At 54.5% G+C, this 22,495-nt stretch overlaps 1 protein-coding gene across 2 annotated transcripts in view; it reads right to left on the reverse strand.

Moving 5' to 3' along the window:
• The window catches only part of PLXND1 (plexin D1), a 69,123-nt gene extending 47,093 nt beyond the window's left edge, over window positions 1–22,030 (reverse strand). For both annotated transcript variants that reach the window (XM_064433181.1, XM_064433180.1), the window contains exons 1-3: window positions 20,570–22,030; window positions 5,107–5,283; window positions 2,139–2,270 (exon numbers count right to left, since the gene is read on the reverse strand). In XM_064433181.1, coding sequence (XP_064289251.1) covers window positions 2,139–2,270; window positions 5,107–5,283; window positions 20,570–21,919 — 1,659 coding nt within the window. In that variant the 5' untranslated portion in view covers window positions 21,920–22,030. The remainder of the gene's footprint in view (window positions 1–2,138; window positions 2,271–5,106; window positions 5,284–20,569) is intronic.
• Between the last annotated feature and the right edge of the window lie 465 nt (window positions 22,031–22,495).

Raw genomic sequence — 22,495 nt, forward strand, 5'->3', positions numbered from 1 at the left:
ACAGACTGCACAGCCCCCAGACTGCACAGCCCCCAGGCTGCACAGCCCCCAGGCTGCGCAGCCCCCAGACTGCACAGCCCCCAGACTGCACAGCCCCCAGGCTGCACAGCCCCACAGACTGCACAGCCCCCAGGCTGCACAGCCCCCCAGACTGCACAGCCCCCCAGGCTGCACAGCCCCCAGGCTGCACAGCCCCACAGACTGCACAGCCCCACAGACTGCACAGCCCCCCAGGCTGCACAGCCCCCAGGCTGCACAGCCCCACAGACTGCACAGCCCCCAGGCTGCACAGCCCCCCAGACTGCACAGCCCCCCAGGCTGCACAGCCCCCAGGCTGCACAGCCCCACAGACTGCACAGCCCCCAGGCTGCACAGCCCCCCAGGCTGCACAGCCCCCAGGCTGCACAGCCCCCCAGACTGCACAGCCCCCAGACTGCACAGCCCCCAGGACCCCCTGCCCTGGACGCTGCAGCACGGCCACGTGCAGCTGGGCACAGGACACCAGCACCTCGGGCTGCAACACCCTTCCCCTGGGGCAAACTCACCCAGCCCGCCACAGGAGCAACCCCTGGCATGGCTTGGAAGGTGGAGCTGTGCCATGGCCACCTGGCATGGGGATGAGCCCAAGAAGCCACCTGCTGGAGTCCAGCCAGGGGCCACAAGCCCCAAGACAGGAATGATGCCCTAGGGCTCGGGAAACCACAGGGTCTGCAGCCAGCTGAGCTGGGCTAGGCTGGGCTGAGCTAGGCTGGGCTGAGCTGGGCTAGGCTGGGCTGAGCTGGGCTAGGCTGGGCTGAGCTGCTCCTTTTCAGCTGGTGCCATGGCAGGAGCCATGTGAGACCAGGTTACAGAATGTGACACTGCACCTTTCAGAGGTGTCAGATGGACATAACTTTACAGCTTGTCCCTCTCTGTGAAAAGCTCTCACCCAGACCTGCAGAAAGCTCCTCTCCAGTCACAGCCCAGCACTCGCTGGCTGTTTACACAAAGATCAGAAAGCAGCACCACTCTAGAAACCTTGATTTGTGAAAAAATCAAAGTACCTCTGGGGACTCACTTGGCAGGAGCAGTTGGAAGGGAAAGCATGTGTTGATTTCTGCTCTCTCCTCCTTTGATCTCTAAACATTTGGGAAGGAAACCTGAGTGGTCTGGAAGAGCGGGGACTGAACATGCGAGGTGCAAGAGCCCTGAGCTCCCACCAGGCAAGCACACTCCAGGCTGTAGGCTCCTTGAAGCCCCACTTCACCCACAGCCCTCACTGCTCCCCAGCCCTGCGGGGCTCACCCCAAGCCTGTCAAGCTCCTGGGGAGCTTCCCAGGGTGCTCTCTCCACCAAAGAGGAACTAACTCATCAGATTTATTGGAAAAGAAGCAGCCAGAGGAGGCACCATGAGCACCACAGCAGTTGTTTGATCAGCCCGAGTGGAGGGCACAGCCCAGCCAGGGGCTGAGATGAGAGGAGCCATCAGCTAAAGAGGCTTCCTGGGAGGGTCTGTGAAATTATAATGACCAATCTGCAGGGAATTAGAGCTCGGAAAATACAAATGCAACATGTAACATTTGGGGTTGTGCATCTGTTTTGACAGATTAAAATGTAATTCAGGACAAACCCTCAGTGCCTGGAGCGCTCAGCTCTCATCTTCCTACTCTGTTAACTTGATGGAGATGGGACTGCCTGTCTGTACCTGCTGCAGCTCTCTGCAGAGCCCTCCTGCCAAGCACTGAGCAGAAACCTCCCCAGGGACCACTTCTCACAGGCACTTTTTGTCTGTAGGATCTCCTGAAAGCCTCCCTAAAAACCATGTACTGTCATTTTGGGGTTTCTGTACAGGAACAACCTTTGCTTATTTCCGCGCTTATTTCTGCACTCCCACAAGTGCACTCAGTTTCAGTATCTTTCACTCTTCTTTTTACCTGACCACCACAAAGACCTGATAAGATGGGCTGCATGGTGTTATCACCCAGCACAGGAGAATGGATAGGCACCTCCCCAGAAAGCCCAGTGACAGCCAAAGCTCTGAACGTCTTGGCTCTCACCATTAAAGAAAATTTTATTGTCCCTTTCTGCTCCCAGCTCTGAGCTAAATCAAATGCGTGCTGTGCTCCAAGAACTGTTTTGTTGAGGACTGAAGATCTCACCTGGTAAGAGGTCATCAGGTAGAGGTAAGTGGAATCAGAAGGGTCAAACTGCATGATGGGATGGACAGGCTCTCCGTAAGCCACCGAGATGGATCTCCTGCTAATAACCTTCATTGCGCTGTCCAGGTTTATCTGTAAGAAAAGACGCCACTCACTGAGACCATTTTCAAACACTAAGGGCAGCAGATTATTTCTCCTTGGTTATAAATAAAAACCAGAGTGGTATTCAGTGGTGCCCCAAGCTGTCGAGCACTGTGAATCTCTGCACACTCTGCAGGCTGCACACACAGACAGAGCTTTCCTGGAAAGTCAGCTCTGTGTCACTGGGCAGGCATGGCACAGCCCAGAAAGCCCCAGCCCTGCTCAGTGATGCAGGACCCTCGCTGTCCCTCTGAGGGCTGCCTCTGGCAAGGGTCTGATGGGAGGCTGTACCCCTGCACAGCTTGCTCCAGCAGGCACAGCAGCCTTTGTGTTACCCTCATGCTGGTGACTGCACCAGCCTTCAGGCCTCATCACATACATATATTCTGTACAGAGAACATTGAGTTTCCACAACTTAATGAAAAACAGTGAAAATCAGCAACAGGGCTGTACAGCATGGCATCTCCTGCTCCCTGCATATGTGAAAAATAAGTGTTGTCACTGCCAGCCAGAAGAAGCTTCTATCCCTGCTGACTCCAGAAGACCACGGCAGCTGCCACGAGAGTGCCAAGTCCTACCTTTCCTCATGAATCACCAGCCCAAGTGCTGGCAGTGATGGAGGAGGCTGCACAGCATCAGCCTGCCTTTCAGTTCTCTGAATGTCTTGGCATTTGACTTGAAAATTCAGTAAATTAAATGTGGCATTGCTGAGAGGAAATAACAATGGGGCTACACAATTTCTCGTGACAGTCACTTTTCAGCTTAAAACAGAAAGGGAGTGAGGAAAATTCCGGCCTCCTTACTAGCAAGGGAAGGCAATAATTGTAATGACCAAGTGTGCCTCTGTTCTCTAAATGTGGATTAATTAATTAACATAGGTTAATTAATTCTTACACTGGAGCAGCACTGACACACCCCAGTATGACAGCACAGGCTCAGGCTTCTCTCTGCTAAGAAACAGCACAGAGAGCTATGCAGAAAAAGGGTACTATCACAGTGTCCATTTTAAAAGCTGGCTGGCCAGAAGCTAAATTATTTCCCTGGGATCACCCAAGAAATCCATGAACTGAGCCCTGACGTTCCCCACTGGCTCCTCTCTCCCTCTGTGCTGAGATGTGCTCCACGTGGCTGGTTACAGACACCTGTGCCTGGCTCCCTCTGCCTCCTGGCATGTTCACCCTACACCCTCTTCACACAGGCAATTCCCTGGATTCCAGGGGCTGCAGGCTCTGGGGCAGAGCCCCCACAGCAGCACAGAGAAGCAGCGACCGCCAGTCCTGGTGCAGCAGGGGAGCAGGCTGGGCTGGAGGACACGGACTGCGCTGGGTAACGCCACCACAGCACTCACCTGCTTCCACACTGCACTTCCACACCTGCACACATCAGGACAGACCCGTCCCTCCCACCCCTGCCCTGGAGGGCACTGCACCCTGGCACGTCTTGCCCCAGCTGTGCCCCAGCCCTCTCACGATTGGGCTAGATTGGGCCTCACCAAATGCCAGAATTGCTTTAATTGGCCATACATGCCCCTGGTAGCCTAACTGCTGCTGGCAGGAGCTGGGCAAGCACTATGTCTGCCCCTCTGCTGTCTTTTCTCAGGCAACAAATCTGAATGATTTGCTCACACAAAGTACCTCGTGTCCCGTGCCAAAGAGCAAGGAGCCCCAAAGGTAGAAGGGCTTCTGGTTATGCAGCTGTGTTGTGGAATTAGATTACAGCTATCTGAGCAAATTATCCCAGCACAGGGTAGGCAGGAGCCTCTCCCTAATGGAGGCAGTGCAGATAAGGCTGCTCTCTGCAGATGATAATGGAGCAGAGCTGTTAATGCCGTGTGAACAGGCTGCTCTGCGTGTGGCATGTGCCCCCCAGCCCTCTGTGCCTGGCCCACTGCCAGCTCCCTCCCACCCTCACAAACTACCTGCCCCTGTGGGCAACAATCAAAGCAGGGAGCCTCCGTGTGATTGTTCCCACATTTCTGCCAGCAGCATTGAGATGCAAGGGAAGAAACTGCGTAAGTTTTCTTCTACCCAAGTATTTTGATCCAGTATCCCACATTATGCATCAGTCCCCCCAGGCAGAGATAAAGCAGGTATCAGCTGTCTCTGCTCCAGGCATTTTCCTCTTCTTCTCTATGGACTTTTGATACTGGCAGTTTACCAGACTGCTGTCTGGTAAATCAAAACTTTCTCTGGCAAACTTCAAGCACTAAGGCTACTGAGAGCTTGGCCTTGTGTCCTGGCTGCAGAGCTGGGGCGTTGCATCACCCTGCGTCACCTCTTACATGTTATTTAGAACAGACTCCACCATGGGTTCACACCTGCTTTGGATTCAGCTGTGAAGAATCTCTTGTGATTCCCCTGCCTACATGGAGTCTTCAAAAGCCAGTACCTCAGAGGGAGAATTTATTAGAAGAGCTTTTAATAATTTTAATAACTTCAACAATTAAAATAATGACAAAATATTGTAATTAAAGTTAGATTATGTTGTGTATATAATAGTATTGTTTTAAAATTATATTCATATAATTAATAAAATAGTCTAATAAAATTAATTTCTAATTCAATGCTGCACAATAGCATTTTCAGCTTAGGGTTTATCAAAAGCATCCTGCTCACATGGCAGCCCTGAGCAGTGATTAACAGCCACCAGTCATCAGGCAGCATGTGTCCCTGCCCAGGCTATGGCAGTACCCAACCACTTCTTCATTGCCTGAAGGAAGCAGGTGCTCAAGCCCAGGAGACAGCAGATGCCATGCTCTGGGCAGAGCAGAGGTGCTGGAAGGGGAGCCCCGGCACCCACCCTGCGCCCAGCTCTGGGCCCCACTTGCCTTCAGGAGTCCTCCACTGGCCGTGCCCAGGAACACCACGGTGTAGTTGTTGACGCTGGCCACGGCCACGGCGGTCAGGCCGCTGTAGGTGAAGACGGGGGTGGCTGTGACGGGGTTCACGATGGCCAGCGGGTGCTGCAGGTGCGCGGCTCCGCAGTCCAGCTGCTCCGGCTGCAGCTGGGGAGAGACACCAACGTCAGCAGCGGCACGAGCACCCGCGTGCGCCCTTGCCACCCCTCAGCAGGGGGACAGACTTCCCAGAGCCCCAGAGCCCCTCACTGCTGAGCCAGGAGCAGGAAAACACAACTGGCCCCGGCTGCTGAGCTGGCCTGCAAGGGCTGGCCCGTGGGCACGAGGCTGATAGAGGGGCTCCCACGTGGACTCACTGCCAGGTGCCAAGGGGCAAAGGCAGTGGTTAAGGATTTGTCATTGACCTGTGTCTATGAGCAGGCATTTGACTTGTTTGGCCCAAAGCAAGACAACAGACTTGACTCTCCTGTGTTAAATTAATTAGTGCATTTGCTGCATGACAGCAACATTTGCAAGTGGAACTGATGCCTCATATTCCTACTACCCTGCCAAGATGCACCCAAGATTTATGATCCCCTCACTCCAAACCCTCTGATATTCTCATGTAATTTCTGCTCAGACAGCTTGGATGGATTCGACAGCACCTGAACATCACAACAGTCTCACTGCCAACAATTCACCTGCAGTCACTCCTGCAGCAGCTTTTCTGAGCTGCAGCAGGTGCAGCTGGAGCCCTTCAAATGAAGAGCACGTTTCAAGGGCCATTACCATGTCATCCACAGTGTCACCCCAGGTGTAGCCCAGGGCACGCTGTCACCCCGCTGTCACACTCCCGGGCAGGGCTGGCACTCCAGAAGCAGCAGGTATCCCAGGCCACCCGTGCACAGTCCAAGCCCCAGTTGTGGGAAGTGCCTGTACAAAATTCCAGCAAGAGATGCCTGCAGGGTTGCATCCCACACCCCAAGGACAAAGCATATTTATGCCTTTCTGAATCCAGTCATAAGGCAGATAGCACTGCCACAGAAGCTGACAGAAGTCTGAATTTAAGCAGAATAAATGCAGGGATTTGAGGCTGTATCTGTCAGGGAATGGGAATGCAGTTTCCACCAGGTAGAAGGTGACCACCACAGTCCTTCCTCCACGGGCTACACTAGGGCCTGGATGCTAATTCCCTAGTCATCATCACTATTTCATTAATGGAACCAAGCTAAAGCTTTGGCTCTCTCCTCTCTCCAGACAGTTCAGAAGATTAAGCAAATCTTTAGGCTTTGCAATAGGAGGGTGAGACTGGGCAGGGTCTCTCTGCAGGGTCATCCCACTTTGGGGTGCAACTCTTGCCTCATGCAGACCTGCCCCCAAGCCACCACCGTGTCTTGGGTTGGTGCCACACCACAGCAAGACATTCCTGGGGAGAAGTGGGGAAGAAACATGCTAAAATCCAAATGGAATGCAAAGTGGTGGGGTTTTGTATGCCTAAGCAAGGGATGGTGCCCCCGCACCAGCAGAAGAAACAAAGCCCCAGACAGATGCCCACAGGGGGTTGGTGACATCCCTGTCATGGCCACGAGTGGTGCAGGGAGCAGCCAGCATGGGGACTGCAGGCATGGCACTGCCCACTGCTCTCCCTTGCATGGGAGAGCACAGCAGCAATCCTCGCCAGGAGCTGTGGTGCCATCTCACCAGGAGCTGGGTGTGTTGTAGCAGCTGTTCAGCAAACAGCTTGGGTAGCAGAGCAGCCACACCCCGCAGCAGCCCCTGCCCAAGAGCACGTACCCCCAGCACAGGGACCGTGCTGCTGCAGACACATCCAGGGCTCGTGTCTGCTGCTGGGCTAGCACAGCCACGGTGCACTGGAGACAGGCTGGGTCTTCTCCAAAAAAACACCCTGACCTTGGTCCCCTGTGTCCCACCAGACCCCGTGGCCAGACATGGAGTAACAAAGCCTGATGTGAAAAACTTCCTCTGCTCAGACGAGTGCCAAATGGGGCAGCACGTTCAAAGCTGCAGCTCTGTTCTTAGGGGACCAAGACAAAAGGATCAAGTTTGTGGATGCAATGCTAAATGCATTTTGCAGTTTCACTGCATCTCATTCTAGTAAAAAGTAAAATTACAGCCCAAATGTCTATGTTTTCTCTGTAACTGGACCACACAACTTTTCTCATATTATACAGAGGACATGGCAAGCCATTCATGTTTCTGATTTAATAATTCCTTCCCCTCACAAACAGCTATTTAGAAATTCACTTGGGGTTATTTACTTGTCTTAGGGATGATTAGCTCTTCTTCATTACTCTTTAAGAATATCACCACCTGAAGTTTACAAGGCTCTTTCCTGCAGGGAAACTGAGGCACAGAGGCATCTCCGGCCACCTGGGACCCCAAGGGACGCTCAGCACCTCCTCTCTATGGCAGCGGTGCAGGAGCTGGGACCAGCATCACTGCCGGCCAGCCTGAAAGACATGGCCCTTTCTTCTCACAGGTGGCCAAAATCACGGGAAGTCCCTTATCTGCAGCGCCTGCCTGCTTATAAATCATGTATTTCAGAGCTCATATCAGTGCAAAGTGTTTTCCACAGTAAACAGGATGTAACTATTCTAACCCGGGCTAAGCTTTATTCTGGCTGCACACATCCTTCCTCTGAAACACCTTTCTTCAAATGACATCAGATCTTCCAACAGACGGATGGGAAGGAGACATATGTTATTTCCCTCTCCCGGGTCCAAAGAAGGGATGACATGCTGTGCTGCTGCTGCCCATACCCCACAGCACCAAGAGGACAGCTAACTCCATCACGTTACAGTAAACAGGATACAGCCAAGTCACCTCCTTGTGCAGGCACCAGGCAGTCACCACAGCTGGGGAATTGTGCTGGATGAATGCAATAGAAGGCCATCTACAAGTGTAAGGGGTTAAATCTCACTCCTTCTTAAATCAAGCTGCCCTATCCTGAAGTGGGAAAAGAATAAATGTTTTCTTCCAAAACCAATCTCTTTCTGTAATCTGCATTTTAAAACACCCCTTGGGCATTTACTGTATTGCCTCTATTTTTCTTTGACACGCTCTGGGTACTCAGTAACTCACAGAACTGACTCCAGATCAAAACCTCCTGCCCACAAGATGTTTGACTCTGCCACTCTGTCGCTGATGAAGAGTCTCTGATGAGGGCGAAGCTGGGCACAGCCAGGCCAGCACCAGCTGAGCAGCTCTGTCAGCCCCAGCCCTGCCAGGACAGGGGACACTGCTGTGCCCCTGCACGCTGCAATTTGTGCTATTGCTGCAAACTTCACAAGTGATGCAAATGAATTCAAATCAAGGGGCCACAGCTAAGAGGATGGTTACTCAGATTAACCCCTGAGTGTGATTGCAGAAACAAAATGGGACAGAGATAAAAGATTTCCAGCCACATCAGAGCTCAAGAGTTCAGCTGTCCTCACAGTGTGAATTCAGCTCTTTATCCCAGGCCCATAAGGAGCATAAAAAGCAATTTCCCAGAATTTCCATTACAGCTCCCCAGCCCTGGGCATGCAGGATGTCCCTTCGGGAAGGAAGTCTGCTGGAAACAGAAGGAGGAAGAGGAGTGGTGAGGCAGCTCTCAGGAAAACCATGAAATGCGCTGATTTCTGCATCCTGTGTTTGTGACCTTAAAAATAGTTCTCAAGCAAAGCTGGAGCTAATTTGTGACTCAGAAGCTGCGGCCCAGAGCCCCTGCCCTCCACGAGGCCATGCTGGCTGCGCTGCAGCAGCTCCAGAGCTCCGGAGCGAGAAGGGGAGCCCGGCCCCTTTCAGCCTTCATATCAGAGAGGATTAAAGTGTTGGCTTCCAGCATGCCTGGAGTCCTGGGAAAATGACACAGCCAGCATCGGATAATCCGCTCCAAACTTGTTGATTTGTAGGACTTAGCCATCATCTTCATAGGCTCAAAATTTGGCAGCTGCTCCCACACAACTGACATTTTCAGGCCATTAAAGGCTGTGATAAAAGGGCTCTAGTTTTATCTCTTGCCTTCCTTAACATAAACCATTAGGCTTTTATTAACATTTAGGTATGACTCAGGGAAATTTCTGACTGCAGAGAGAATATTCAGAATAATTAGGATACTGTCTGAAGAGAATAGCAGGACACAGACTTGCACTGAACAGTAGGGACAGGCTAAAAACCAGTGGGGAAATATTGCATAGGAGAATGGACACAGCCAGTGATGCCAAGCCAGCCTGGCTGCTTTATGCTAAGGGAGAGTACAAGCCCTGCTCTGTGTTGGGCAGAGCCCAGACCAACCACACACCCCCAGCATTCCCCCGAGCTCCCCGTCCCCCAGCAGTTTGTACACACAATCACTCGTTTATCTGCTGCAGTGTCGCAACCAGACCTGTCAAAACCAGGCTTTTTGGGATGCCTGGAGGAAAATGTCATCCTCAGAAGAGGACTCCACTGTTGAGGCACTTGAGATGTAAGCAGCCTCCAGCTGCAGTGCTGCTCAAGGGCAGGCATTAGCACAGAGCTCCTCAGACTTCCCATCATATTTTTTAGGCAACAGGAGGCAAATCAATGTGCACTTGTGGCCAGTCAAGGCACTCAGGCTGAAAATCTCTGGCAAAATGAATCTGGACAATTTTTCTCAAGAATTACCAACAGTGCAGTATCCACGCAGCACAGCAGACATTCTTAAAAAACCAAAAAAAGGCTTAAAGTGAGACTTGCACTCTGGTTTCACTGTTTGCTTAGACAAGCTCCTCCAGTGAGGAGGTGGGGGTTTTGCTGTGTTTTGTCCGTTTGCACAGTGCCAGCCCTGGGCTGGGATGCTTTGTGAGTCACTAATGTGACACCAGTAATGGTCTATCCCAACATCCCTCTGCTCCCAGCAGCCGCCCAGACCTTGTGCCTGCAGGAGCTACCACTCTTAGAAAACTCATTCTTCCCTCTCTCTCCTCTTGACTCCAAACTCTTCTTTCCTGCCAGCTCCTAAATTTCACTCTTGGCAGCCTCACATGGGACTGTGGCTGCAGTAAGGAAGGGGACAGGGCACAGGGGACTGCTAGGAGGCAGGACACAGTGAGGTAAGGAAGGGGACAGGGCACAGGGGACTGCTAGGAGGCAGGACACAGTGAGGTAAGGAAGGGGACAGGGCACAGGGGACTGCTAGGAGGCAGGACACAGCAAGCACAGGACTGATGGCTGAGGAAAGGCACAGCTGGGTCAGGCCAAAGCACTGCACCCCAGCAGCAGCAGCTAGGCTCACCTGCACTGCAGCCACAGACCTCAAACCACCAGAGGTGTGAGAGTGTGAGCCCTGGAAGAGGCTCTCAGCATCCCAGATCATCTCAGAGGGCAAAGCCCCAGTTCCATCTGCTGCTCTGGCAGTGGCAGCCCTGGGCAGACAGCACGTACTCTGGCTGCTGCCTGCCAGAGCCCACCTCAGCAGAGGACACAGAGACTGGGACAGGATCAGGGCACTGCTGGGCTGCAGGCACAGCCAGCCTGCTACAGTGAGGCCAAAGCCTGACAACAGCTTGAGCAACCACAGGTCCCCATTGCCATCCAACCATCTGCTGCTCTGAGTCCTCAGAGGCTCCAGCCTCAGCTCCAGCAGCAGCACCAAAGTTGGATGCCTGCAGCTGACAGCGTGACCCCCTCTAAATCTGCTCTGCTCCCTCCTCCAGCCACAACTGGCCCAGCTCATGGCCACCATCACCCCATCAGCCCCAGCCCCATCATGCTGACCCCAGCTGGAAAAGAAAGCTGAAGGCAATGCAGACAGGTGCCTGGCAGGACCTGCACAGCCCTCCCCCAAAACAGCCTTCCCAGCCCTGGCAGCCCAGCGTGGGTCCCCCCTCCCTGCTCCACACAAATCCAGGGTCTGGCACCCACCAGTGCTTCCCCAGCAGGGCACTGAAACAGCACACGCAACAGCATGGGGAGCTGCTCAAAGTGGAGAAACATGAAAAAGAAGCACTTTTTAAACTAAAATTGCACATCCTTCATGCCGCCAGGAAGACTGGTCAAGCTTATTATGTTAGCCTTCATCCTGCATTAAATACAATACTTCAGATTATACAATCAAATCCACCAGGAACGGGCAAGTAGAGGGATTAACAAAAAGGCTCCAGAGGGGTTGTCACAGTCAGAACAGCACATGTTTGAGCAGCAAGAGCTTGTATGTCCTTTAAATTCACCCCTCTTGGAAACTCAGCTCCTCTTCCCCCTCCCTGGGGACAGGGGGCTGAGCAGATCAGCCGAGTGTGCCCCATCTCAAGGACACCCACTTCTGCTCAGAAGCCCAAGAGACACCTCCCCCACTGAAACTGCTCAGAGTAAGATGCTTGGTTTATTTAGGCTGTAGTTTCTTAGCTGTTCATTCCTTGTTAGCCCTCCACCACTCAACCTGTGTTTCTCATTTACATTAAGCTTTGGCCTCAGTAACCAGCCTCAGACCATTCAAACTCTCTTCCACAGGGAAGAGTCCCTGATGAACCATGAGTTTGTCTCCTCGATCTTTGGTCGTTACTATTTTATTACTGCTAGTACTAACACTTAGCACTTCACATGCTCAAAGTGCTCTGAAGGCACATCTGTGCAAGCCAGGGCTGAAAAAAGCATCCATTAAAGTAACAGCTTCTTACCTAGCACAACTGGTCTTTTGCATGTGTCAGTTCAAATCTATTTCATTTAGCAACAGTTTATAGTAAATGTTTTCCTGTATTTTCCTCATTAGTTCTGCTGAATCAATTAAGCCCTAAGATAATGAGCAGAACTCTACCCTTCTCTTATACATCCTAAGTAAAACCTGCCTCTGAGAAGCAATGCTGTGCTGCAGTGCTGGTCCTACTGGATTCAGCAACTGAGCACTGCTCTGATTTGGTTAAAGCATGTAAGGCTTTCCTTTTCTCTATCATTTTATATTTTGACTTCAAGATTTGTAGAAGCTGCTGTTTCCAAAGCTTTTTGGAGAGACCCACTGAGCTTGCTGTGATACCAAATCCCAGCAGGAAATGGCACTACAGTTAGGAGATTCCAGAGACATAACATTGCAACCCCAGCTCCTCCCAAAACCTGACATCTTTTCCCAGCAGCTCAGGTGAGTGTAGCTGAGTTGTGGCTCCAGACAGCCCAGCAGCAAGGCTGCCACCACGCTGACCAGAGCAGGGTCCAGGCTGGGACACCCAGGAGGGATAACGAGGAGCACCCACCCCAGTCCTTTAGCCTTTACCTGGTTCAGAGTCGCGTACACATCAAACCAGACATCACCTGTATCTGCTCCCCAGACACTGATTTCTGTCCCTTCAAACAGACATTTTGCCCCCGTTTCCTCCCCATTTAATGACACGCTACACCGATTGCCAAAAGCCCAACGTGAGCCCCTGTCCTGTGCAAGGCAGTTCCCAGCCTTGGGAAACCACACACAACCAGTCCTGATGCCTCTGAACCAATGTCTAGGTCTATGAGACAAACTGAAGGATGACAGGGACTCGCAAGCCAAACTTTGGCTAAACCTCCTCATCTTTCACCTCTCCCCTCTTCATCGAGTGCTGTCATCACGCTGCAAAATTTCCCTTCCTAAAATGATCACTCCACACACAGCTATTTTCATGAACGTGCCAGGTTTCCAATAGCTCCTTTTATTTAGGTGACCCACCAGAGACGGCAGGGGCCACAAGCAGCTCACAGCCTGCTGGATGTTGGCAGCAGACAGTGGATGAAAACCAAATAACCAATGGGCTCCTGCTCCAGAAGGGAGCTGTACACAGCAGCAAAATACCTCAAACAGAGATGAGACAGAAATGGAAAGGTAAGCTCCAGATTTCCTTAAAATAATAGATGTACATGTTTTCAAAATCCAGACTTTCAGGCAATTTTGCTTCTGGGTTAGAATTGAAAGATTTGTATTCCAGTTCCACTTAGAATGCCTAACCTGCAGACATCTTCTAACAGCAACAGCCCTCCAATGGTTCAGGCCCAAAATAGGCAGCGTTGTCCCAGGAGCTGGCACAGCATCAGCTGGGTTCCAGGGCTGCAGATGCAAACGTGAGCCTGCAGCTTCACTGGACACTGGGACTTTCACTGGGGTTTGTGCCTGGGCTCAACCACCCCACCAGAGCTCCACAGCTCCCACAGCAGCACCCTTGGGAGCACGGCAGCAAACCCCTGATTGTGGCTCTGGCCATGCTGCCTTCAGAGGGGCACAGCAGAACGAGCCTCCTAACATGGAAAACAGCTTAACTAGCCAAGTTAACCCCTATCATGTTGTCCACTGGAGAAAAAGCCCAGGCTGAGGGGCCTCTTGTCCCACCTTGCAAGGCTGTGCTTATGCACAGGTCTGATAAACAGGAGAGGAAGGCACAGCAATCAGCAAGGGCAGATCAGACCATGTGCCATCCCTGTGGCTGCAGGATGCCACAGCCAGCACATCCCCACTCCCTGGAGACATCCTAGTCCCAGCTGCCAAACGCTTGCCTGAGGAGCCAGCGTGCTCTCTGTGCTGGACAAGCCCTGCTGACACTCAGCAGGTACCAAGGCAAGATCATGGTGGGCTTTGCTGCCCACCCTGCTCACCAGCACACCACACCTGACAAGGGCTCATCTGGCCCGGCTTGGTCTGGGCTTTCCCAGGCACCAGTCATCCCACGCCCCTGCAGCCTCGCTCTGTCAGAGCAGCAGCAGCCAGCAGAGCTGCTCTCCAGATGTTAGGAATAAGTACTGCTCCCTCTGCTCAAAAAGTCAATAAATCCTACTGGCCTCTCGAAGTGAGAGGTGCCGTAGACAGTCTGCCACCTCCTCCACCTGCTGCAGGGTGTTACAGCCCAACTTGAAAACAACAGCTTAAAATCATTTCCTTACCAACCCCACAGGAATCAAACCCAAAAAGAACACAAAAAGCAAAACTCACAACCAAAAACACCCAACCAAACCAAAAAAAGCAATAGCAAAGCAGATCCCTCCTGCAGACATTGCTGTTGATCCCCTGCCACACTGCAGCCCCAGGGATGTCTGCTGGGGACAGTCACACAGAAACACTTGGGACCTCAATTCAAATCCTGACACTGCCACTCTTCTGAGCAGGGACATCCATCGGGGCACCTGAGCACCCACCTCTCCCCCTGAAACGAGCACAACAATGCTGCCCCAACTCAGGAGCTGCCCTGTACCCAGGGCTCACCATGCCAAAGGGACCTCAGGCACATGGGGCTGTCAAAACACTGCCCTGGGACAGGGCACTGGGGACAACGCCACCAAGCAACAGTCACCCACCCCTGGAGCCATTTTTCTTCCTCCAGTCGGGAATGCCAGCCCCCATCCAGCCCATGCCTGTACAGAGGAGCAGTCCCACCCCTCACCTATCCCATTCCCAGCACAGGCTAGCAGCCACCTGCCCCATCCATCCCTCCTCCCTGGTGCAGCTGAGGGGCTCAGCCCCTGCAGCTGGGAGCTGCTGGCAGCCACGCTCCACCCTGGCACGTGCCGTGCACGAGCCTGGCAGGGAGGCACGGCCACGCTGCCACAGGTAATGTGAGGTGGCACTCAGGGGCCGTGGGTGGCATGTGGTGGCACTCAGGTGCCACAGGTAATGTGTGGTGGCACTCAGGTGGTTAGAACATTGTTTCCAACCACTGCAGGTTCCAGCTTGCCTGGTGCTTGCATTAAATTAAATTCGGGCTTACTGTGTTTCCAGCCCCTTGCTGGGAGAGGACATCAGAGTGTCCCAGCAGTGCCACTGAACAGACACCTGTTGGGACTTACAAGATGTAGTAAGGTGTTTCTACAGCATCCCTGGGCATCCATACACATCCCACGGTGCCTTATTCACTTCTCTTCACTGTAAATGAAACTTTGAAACGTCAGAAAAGAGATGGCAAATCCCCTCATTTCCATCCCCGAGACCCTGCAGCTGAGCCTGCATCCACTGCGGCTCCTGGGGCGTGGGCTCGCGCTCACATGTGGCAGTCAAACACTTCCCTGGAAAACCCTTGGCTTTAACCAAAACGACCCTTTTCCTGCTTTCCACCTAAACTGTTATTTATTACAGGATGGGCTCAAAGGATCAAGCCTAGTCTGAGCATCCAGGTACCAGGAATTACCAGGTGTGTACAGCCAGCTGTTGGCAGAGCTCTCCAGAAACCAGCAGCCTGCCTGTGACCCCCTGTCTGCCGAGGGACTGGCAAACACTCGGCCTGCCCAGCCAGCAGCACTGGGCTCCCAGAGCAGGCAGGCACCGTGCCACAATCAGGCGCCAGTTTCTGTTCCCTAAAGCAGCACAACTTCCCCTTTCCAGGCACAGAAACTTTTGCCACTTTGACCGAATTTCTCTTTGCAGTTTGGGACCTGTTTGAGCTTGAGATGCAAAGCAGGGATGAGCCCTGGGGCCCCCAGGAAAGCATTCCCACCACCCACCTTCAGCTCGGGGGCACGGACCTGCTCCTCAGGAGGCTGCCCTGGCACGGAGCACGGGGGCCACGCCAGCCCTGGCAGTGGGAGAGCCCCCGGGCACGGGCAGCCCGCAGGGCTGAGCCTGCCTTCCCGGGAAGGATGGTGCTCACAGAGCTGCCTGTGTGCACCTGGGCTGCAGCAGCAGGTTGTGCTTTCACACCAATTCCCAAGGAAACCGAACCAGCAGCTGACCACAACTGTCCAGGTGGGAGACACAGCAGGTAGACAGTGCTCTGGTCTGGGTCCAAAGCCAGGCAAAGCTCACTCTGTGGCTTAAACCACAGGGATCCTGGGCCCCACAGGCAGCCTGACCCCTCGCTCCCAGCCCAGCAGGGCAGCTGGAGGGACACCAACCTCCCACCATCTGTAACACCACATCCATGGTGACAGCCATGGAACAGCTCTGCAGCACCTGGGCAGCGACACCTTGGGGTGCTGCCAGCAACTCTAAACAGCCTGCACTGCAAAACACAGAAATTAGGCTTGCTACAAGAGCTCCTGCCTCATTTTTAATGAAGAAATTAAGTGTAAATTCCCAGTTTCCTTTCTGTGGCTAATCCTCTGGATTTATTTGAGTAGATGTAGGGTTAGAGCACATTTAGTTTCATGTTTGGAATTTCTAAATTAGTATAAACCAGCACTTCAAAGTAACTCAGCTCCTATAAAACACAATCCCATGGAGATGCCACAGTATATTTGGACAGTAAGTAGATGCTTTGTCATATTCCCACGTGTATATGAGATTTTTTTCTTTGGGAACATTTTCTGACTGGTTTTAAACCACATTTCCATGCCCAGGCACACACATATACAGAGATTGTTTATATAGTCTACCCAAGGAGTTCATTTTATTTAACAGCCCATTACAGTACAGCTCACTGGTGGGTATCTCATCATTATACCCCCAAACACGGTGTTCAGTGACCATGCAGGATCTGACACAAAGCCACAAGAGCCAGAAACTTGAGAATTAATGCTGAAACATTTCATTATCCCATGCCACTATGCCTACAGTTTTCAGCAGAGGAAACAAACTGGATTTTCAGCCTTTTTCAAGTTGCAGGCCCCAAAATATTTCCCAAGAGAGATGTTGTTCCCTGGCCAGCAAATCTAGGCCTAATGACTATATCTGCTTTCTGTACCTCTCCAGGAGTTTTTAGGAGACCCTGGGGCTCATGCAGAACCCACAGAAGACCCTGAGTTTGGTGCAGCTGTGAGCAGGGGATGGGGTTTCCAGTTCAGCTTTTCCTCAAATAAGCGTGTTCATCACAGCAAAATGTGCACACAAAGGTGCCTGGCCGTGTCCCCTGCCAAAATACCCACTGAGAGATGGAGCAGTGGCAAGAGGACACTGTGGGGGCTTTGCTGCACTGGGACATAGCTGTGATGCAGCGTGACCAGAGGAACAGCCAGGCAGAGCTTTGTTTTCAGTGGCACAGAGGGGGACACTCCTGGCATGTCCCCTGCTCTCGAGCCAGCCGGAAGCTGGGGATGGGCTCTTGCCTGCTTTGTTTTCTTATGAAATGTCTGTGTGGGATGTCTTCAGCACCCCACAGCTGTGTCACACTCCAGCCATGCAGCCAGCATAACCTCCAAACCCACTGGGCCATGATCCTCCCGGGGTAGAGCAGCTCAAATAGGAGCTATAAACCCACGCAGTGTCCCAAGAATTTGATAAGCTCTGTCAGCACACTGCTGCAAATGCTGTTACAGGCAGTTTGCTCCACAGAGCTCCTACTCCTCTTCCCTTCTGGGGGCTCGAGTCCAAATTCCACATGGGCTTTGAGTGGGCAAAACACCTCAGCGATTCCATGCAAGTATTCCAATTTAGCTGCATTTGACACGAAATTCATTATAAAAAACTATTTCTGTTGAGGGGAAGCAATCCTAGAGCTCACCCACTCACTGTCGGTGCAAGAAGCCAACCAACCTAAATCCTTCCCTCACACATCCTCCTTCCCTGAGCTGCCACTGTGAATTCATCTCCTTGGTACGTGACTTTTCAGCAGCCCTCATTGAGAAGAACCAACAGCCCCCACTCCTGACCTAGACCATCCTCCTCTGCACATTTTCTCCTCGTCTGACACAAAGCTGTTAAGCATGTGCTTAATTGCAAGTAAGCATTTCCATGAAGACAGGGGCTGTTTCCAGGCCGAGCTGGAGGCTCCCTTGCCCAGCCCGGGGCATGCAGGGCAGCTGGCAGATCCACCTGCCTCATCCACCTTCCACAGCCCCTGCGTGGCCAATCCCACATGGCCACAGTGGGAGCCAAACAAGCGCTGCCACCACGTCGACTGCACAGGGACAAAGCCCCTCGTTCTGTGCCAGTCCCTCAGGCCCCACAGCACTGCACTGAGGGGGAGAAGCCCTGCCCCACATCAGCCAGCTCTGAGCAGAAATGCCATGGGACTGCCAGGGATGGCTGGCATGTGGAGGGCCCACTCCCAAAACCCCTCACTGGTGGGTGAGGGCTGGAGCTGCCTGGCTGAGTCAAAGCAAGCGCTGCTGAGAGGAGCATTCAATTAGACTGGAGAGCACACAAGGGGTCAATGATTTTCCTTTCACACTGCATTACACCTAACAGCCCCTGGTCCAGACTTGTAACAACTGACTACTTCAACTGAACACACTCTTGGAATTAATCAGGCCAATATCAGGGGGTTTTTTCTTCCAAAAGGTGATTAAAACCCAAGATTTGGTCCTCAGGAAGAGCTAACAAGCCACGCTTACTAACACCAGAGCCCCTATCAGTGATGCACAGGCAATGGGAAAACTGGAAACCCACTAAGAGGAGGAGAAGTGGAGCTCACAATGGGAGGACAGATACTGATCTGCTCTGCCAGACCAGCTGCTGCTTTAATACATTTTCCTGCTGCCTTTCCACATCTGGGACACAAAACGTATCAGAGTATTTCACTGTCTTGAAGGTGGAAACTGATGTTAGGTTTTTGCAGCACAAAGAAACACACTATTACAACTCTTCTCTTGATACTGCCACTCTGGGACTTAAAAATAAAAACAGCTTGTTAACTTGTTGGCAATTCTAACAATTAAGGAAAAGGCAAAAAAAAAAAAAAAAGGCTCTCCTGACTAGCAGGATGGCTTCCCAGCAGGCTCGATCAGCGATTTTAGAGGAATATGCTTCAAATAAGTGGGAAGTGTAGAAATATTAGGCATGAACGAATATTAATGTTATGCTTCATTTATATCCTGCTGTACTTGACATCAAAGGATCTCAAAGCAGCTTTACAAACGCAATCTGACGCTACACGAGTTGGATTTCTGAATAACAATAAATACAGGAGTACGTGGGAAACTGAGGTACCTCGGGTTCTATGACTGGTTCAAGGCCAGTGACACAGTAGCAATATCAGTTGGTACTAGAACCCAATCTCCCCACCCATCTTTTATCACCACTGCTCTTTCTGCTGTCTCCACATGAACAAATTGCCTTGCAGCCGGGTTTTGCCACGGTTGCAAGCACGGAGGGCTCCCACTGACTGCCAATGGCTTGGCAGTGCCCAGTTATTTTAGCTCAATCCACCGACCCTCATCTCCTGTTGCTCATCCCTTCAAGAACACAGCATCCTTTATGGCACCAGTGACAAGAGGCTCCTGTTTGCCCTCCCTGCCTACCCAGGTAGTGCTTGGAGAGGAAGGTGCTACCAGGAACACTCATTACACACGAGCAGTGTGACAAGCCAGGACCAAAGATGGAGTGAAATCTCATCTGTGCACAGTCTCCTTTGAGTCACTCATTAATTATCTGTCTAAATACCTTACTGGATACAGCACTTGATACTTTCAACATCGGCAGAGTGGTGATAGTCATGATTATTTTCTTTGCTGAACAGAAGTTAGAAAAAGCTGTATCTCCACAGCAGTCCTGGGGAAGCTCAAGGGTGATGGGTGCTTCTGCCACGATGTTTCAATTATGGCCAGGCAGTTTGCTCACTTCCCAAGCGCCTCCAGCAGCCCCAGCCCGATGCTGCTGCTTGACCCGCCTTGGCAGAGACAGCTCGATCCCGCCGGGGCTGAGGGGCTGCTCCGCAGGGATGCTGAGCATCAGCCACAGCCAACGGGAGCTACGGGTGCCTTCACATCCCCTAAATAGGATTCCTGACTCCCAGTGAGTCCTCTGAGAGCCGTGACCATGCCAAGATGTCAGGACTGAGCTCCCAGTGTTTAACACACCCGGTCTTTGTGGAATTAGCGCCAGCTACTAGATTTGCTGGCTGCCAGGCAGCCTGTACTTTGCCACCAGGGAAAAACTGTTCAACTTTGCTAGAGTAGGTCTATGAACCAAGTGCATTAAGACTACATATTTTACCACAGAGTGGAGATGCCACACTAAACACTCCGGTTACCATGGGAAACCTTTCTCTCTTTGCCACTGGCATTGCACAGGGAAGCCCAAGCCCAAATGCTCTATCTCGCCTCTGAAATCAAACAGATGTTTTCACAATCTTTGATGGAGCCGAGCTGTGCACTCGTCCCAGAGGAAGGAAAAAATGCAGCGTTAAAGCAGCCCTTTCCCCTCTCTTTTTTCCCAAGCATCGCATACTTTTAGAGAAAAGGGAAACAGGCGACTCTGTCTCGCGCTAACATTTACGGCCACTCGGTAACAAACTGTGACAATGGCAAACTTCTGCCACGAACGCGGGGAGCCGAGGCTGCCTGCGTGCCGTCCCTGGCAGGGCTCGCGGGCCGGGACATGGGGCTGGCGATGCCCACGGGCACCCACGAGAAGCGGGGCACCGGCGACCAGGTGAGGGGAACGATGCTGTCCCCGAGCAGGCGGGGGGGTCTCTGGGGAGAGCAGGGAGGGCAGCGGGCTGCGAGGCTCAGCCGCCCGCCCGGGGGAAGCGGGGGATTCGCTCCAGCTCGGGAGAGGCGGCGACAGCAGCGGCCACGGGACGGGACACAACGGGATGGGGCCGCTGTCCGCCGCCGGCTGCCGGCTCCCCGCGCCCCTCGCCCCCTCGCCCCGGCAGGTGCCCGCCGCCCGCCGTACCTGTATATTTCTCTTCTCGCAGGCCGGGCCGGTGCCCTGCACCACGCTGTCCAGCACGGTAACCATGCCGGCGGCCGGGCTGACGAAGCAGGAGTTGCGGGCGGCCCGGATGGTCTCCTCGATCTCGGCGAAGCGGAAGACGCAGAGCGCGGACTGCGGCCGCCCCCGGCCGCCGCCGGCTCCGGCCCGCTCGAAGACGCCGAAGAGCAGCTCCTCGGGGGGCGGCGGGGCCGGGGCCGGGCCGCGGGCAGCGGCGGGGCTGCGCCAGGCTGCCCGCGCCGGGAAGACGGAGACGAGGCGGGTGAAGGCGTCGGCGGCGCCGCCGCAGCGCAGCCCCAGCTGGATGTAGGACTCGGTCAGCTTCTTGGTCTCGCCGCTGCCGTTGAGGGTGGCCTCGGCCGGCTCGCCCAGGCAGATGCGGGCCAGCAGGCTGTGCGCCGGGCTCTCCTTGTCGCCCGCGTTGGCCTCGCTGTTGAGCGCCAGGTAGGCGTACGGGCGGCGGGCGGGCGGCGCGGCCCCGTGCTGCAAGAAGGCGCGGACGAAGCTGAGCTTGTGCCGCGCCTTGTCGCCCGCCTTGATCTTGAGGATGTTGTCGTCGGAGGGGTTGATGTCGAAGGTGAAAAGCTTGGCCAGGTCGCCGCGGGCGTTGAGGGCACGGATAGCGATCTCGGGCGTGTTCTCGAAGCGGTGGTCCTCCAGGCTGTGGTTGCGGGGGAAGAAGGGGCTGCCGAAGCCAGTGTAGGTGGCGGCCACCAGCAGCCGCGCCCCGCCACCGCCGCCGCGGCGCAGCACCAGCCCCACGGTGGAGGCGTTGGGGTGGTTGGCCGCGACGTTCAGCATGCTAGGGAAGACGGTGACCGAGTCGCTCCCGCCCGGCGGGAAGCGCACGGCCACTGCCGAGATGTTTGCCATGCTGCGCAGCTGGCAGAGGCCCTGGTAGATGGAGCCGCAGACGACGAGGACGCCCTGCTCCGGGTCGGGCTGCAGGATCTTGTTGTAGTTGTTGGTGAGCACCCTGGGGTGCTCACAGGAGGCCTGCGGCAGCTGCGGTGCGTGGCACAGCGGGCTGTCCAGCACCGGCCCCACCGCCGCCTCCGCCTCCAGCGCCAGCTCGCCCCCCGACAGCTGGAACAGCCGGTTGACGGCCGCCAGGTAAACGCGGGAGCCGGGGCCGTCCAGCGCAAAGTTGTTGGTGAGGGTGGGCGAGAGGAACTTGCGCTGCACCTCCAGGCCGGCGGCTCGGCCGGGCAGCAGCAGCGGCAGCAGCGGCAGCAGCAGCGGCAGCAGCGCGGGGGGCCGCGGCTCAGCGCCTGCCGCCGGGGCCGGGGCCGGGAGCGGAGCCGGAGCCATCCCGCCGCCGCGCCGCACAGTGCATGTGCCCGTCGCCGGGCGCGGAGGGGCGGGCGCGGGGCCGCTTCCTGCGGAGGCAGCGCCCGCCGCCGAGCGACGCCCGCGGGAAGTGGCGGCCGCGGCGGGGGGCGGCGGGGGGCGGCGGGGCGAGCGGCCGCGCCCCCTCCCTGCCCCCGCCCCCGCCCGCCCCCCGCCCGCCCCCGCGCCGGTTCTCACCGCGTCCCGCTCCGCGGGGCCGCCCTGTGCCTGCGGGGAAGTTACCGCTGGCTCCCGCGCCGCAGACCGGGCGGCACCGAGCGGCTCGGGGGGCTCCGGACAGCGCGTCCCCCCGCCGCGCCAGGGGCTGCCCCGGGCTGTCCCCCTCCTCTCCTCTGCGCCCTTCGCGTTTTGGAACAGAACAGGCCGGGCGGGAACGGGCGGGAGAAGAAGCACTTTTCCCAGCTGCGGAGCAGCACGGCGAGCCGGAACAGCCCCCCCGGAGCCCCCTCGCAACCCCCCAGCCCGCAGATCCCCCGCAATACCCGCGCTCGCTCCCGGGGCCCGGGCGGGGGACAGGCCCCACCCCTGCAGCGGCTC

Source organism: Passer domesticus, chromosome 9 (assembly GCF_036417665.1).
Source record: "Passer domesticus isolate bPasDom1 chromosome 9, bPasDom1.hap1, whole genome shotgun sequence".
In the NCBI taxonomy this organism is placed as follows: domain Eukaryota; kingdom Metazoa; phylum Chordata; class Aves; order Passeriformes; family Passeridae; genus Passer; species Passer domesticus.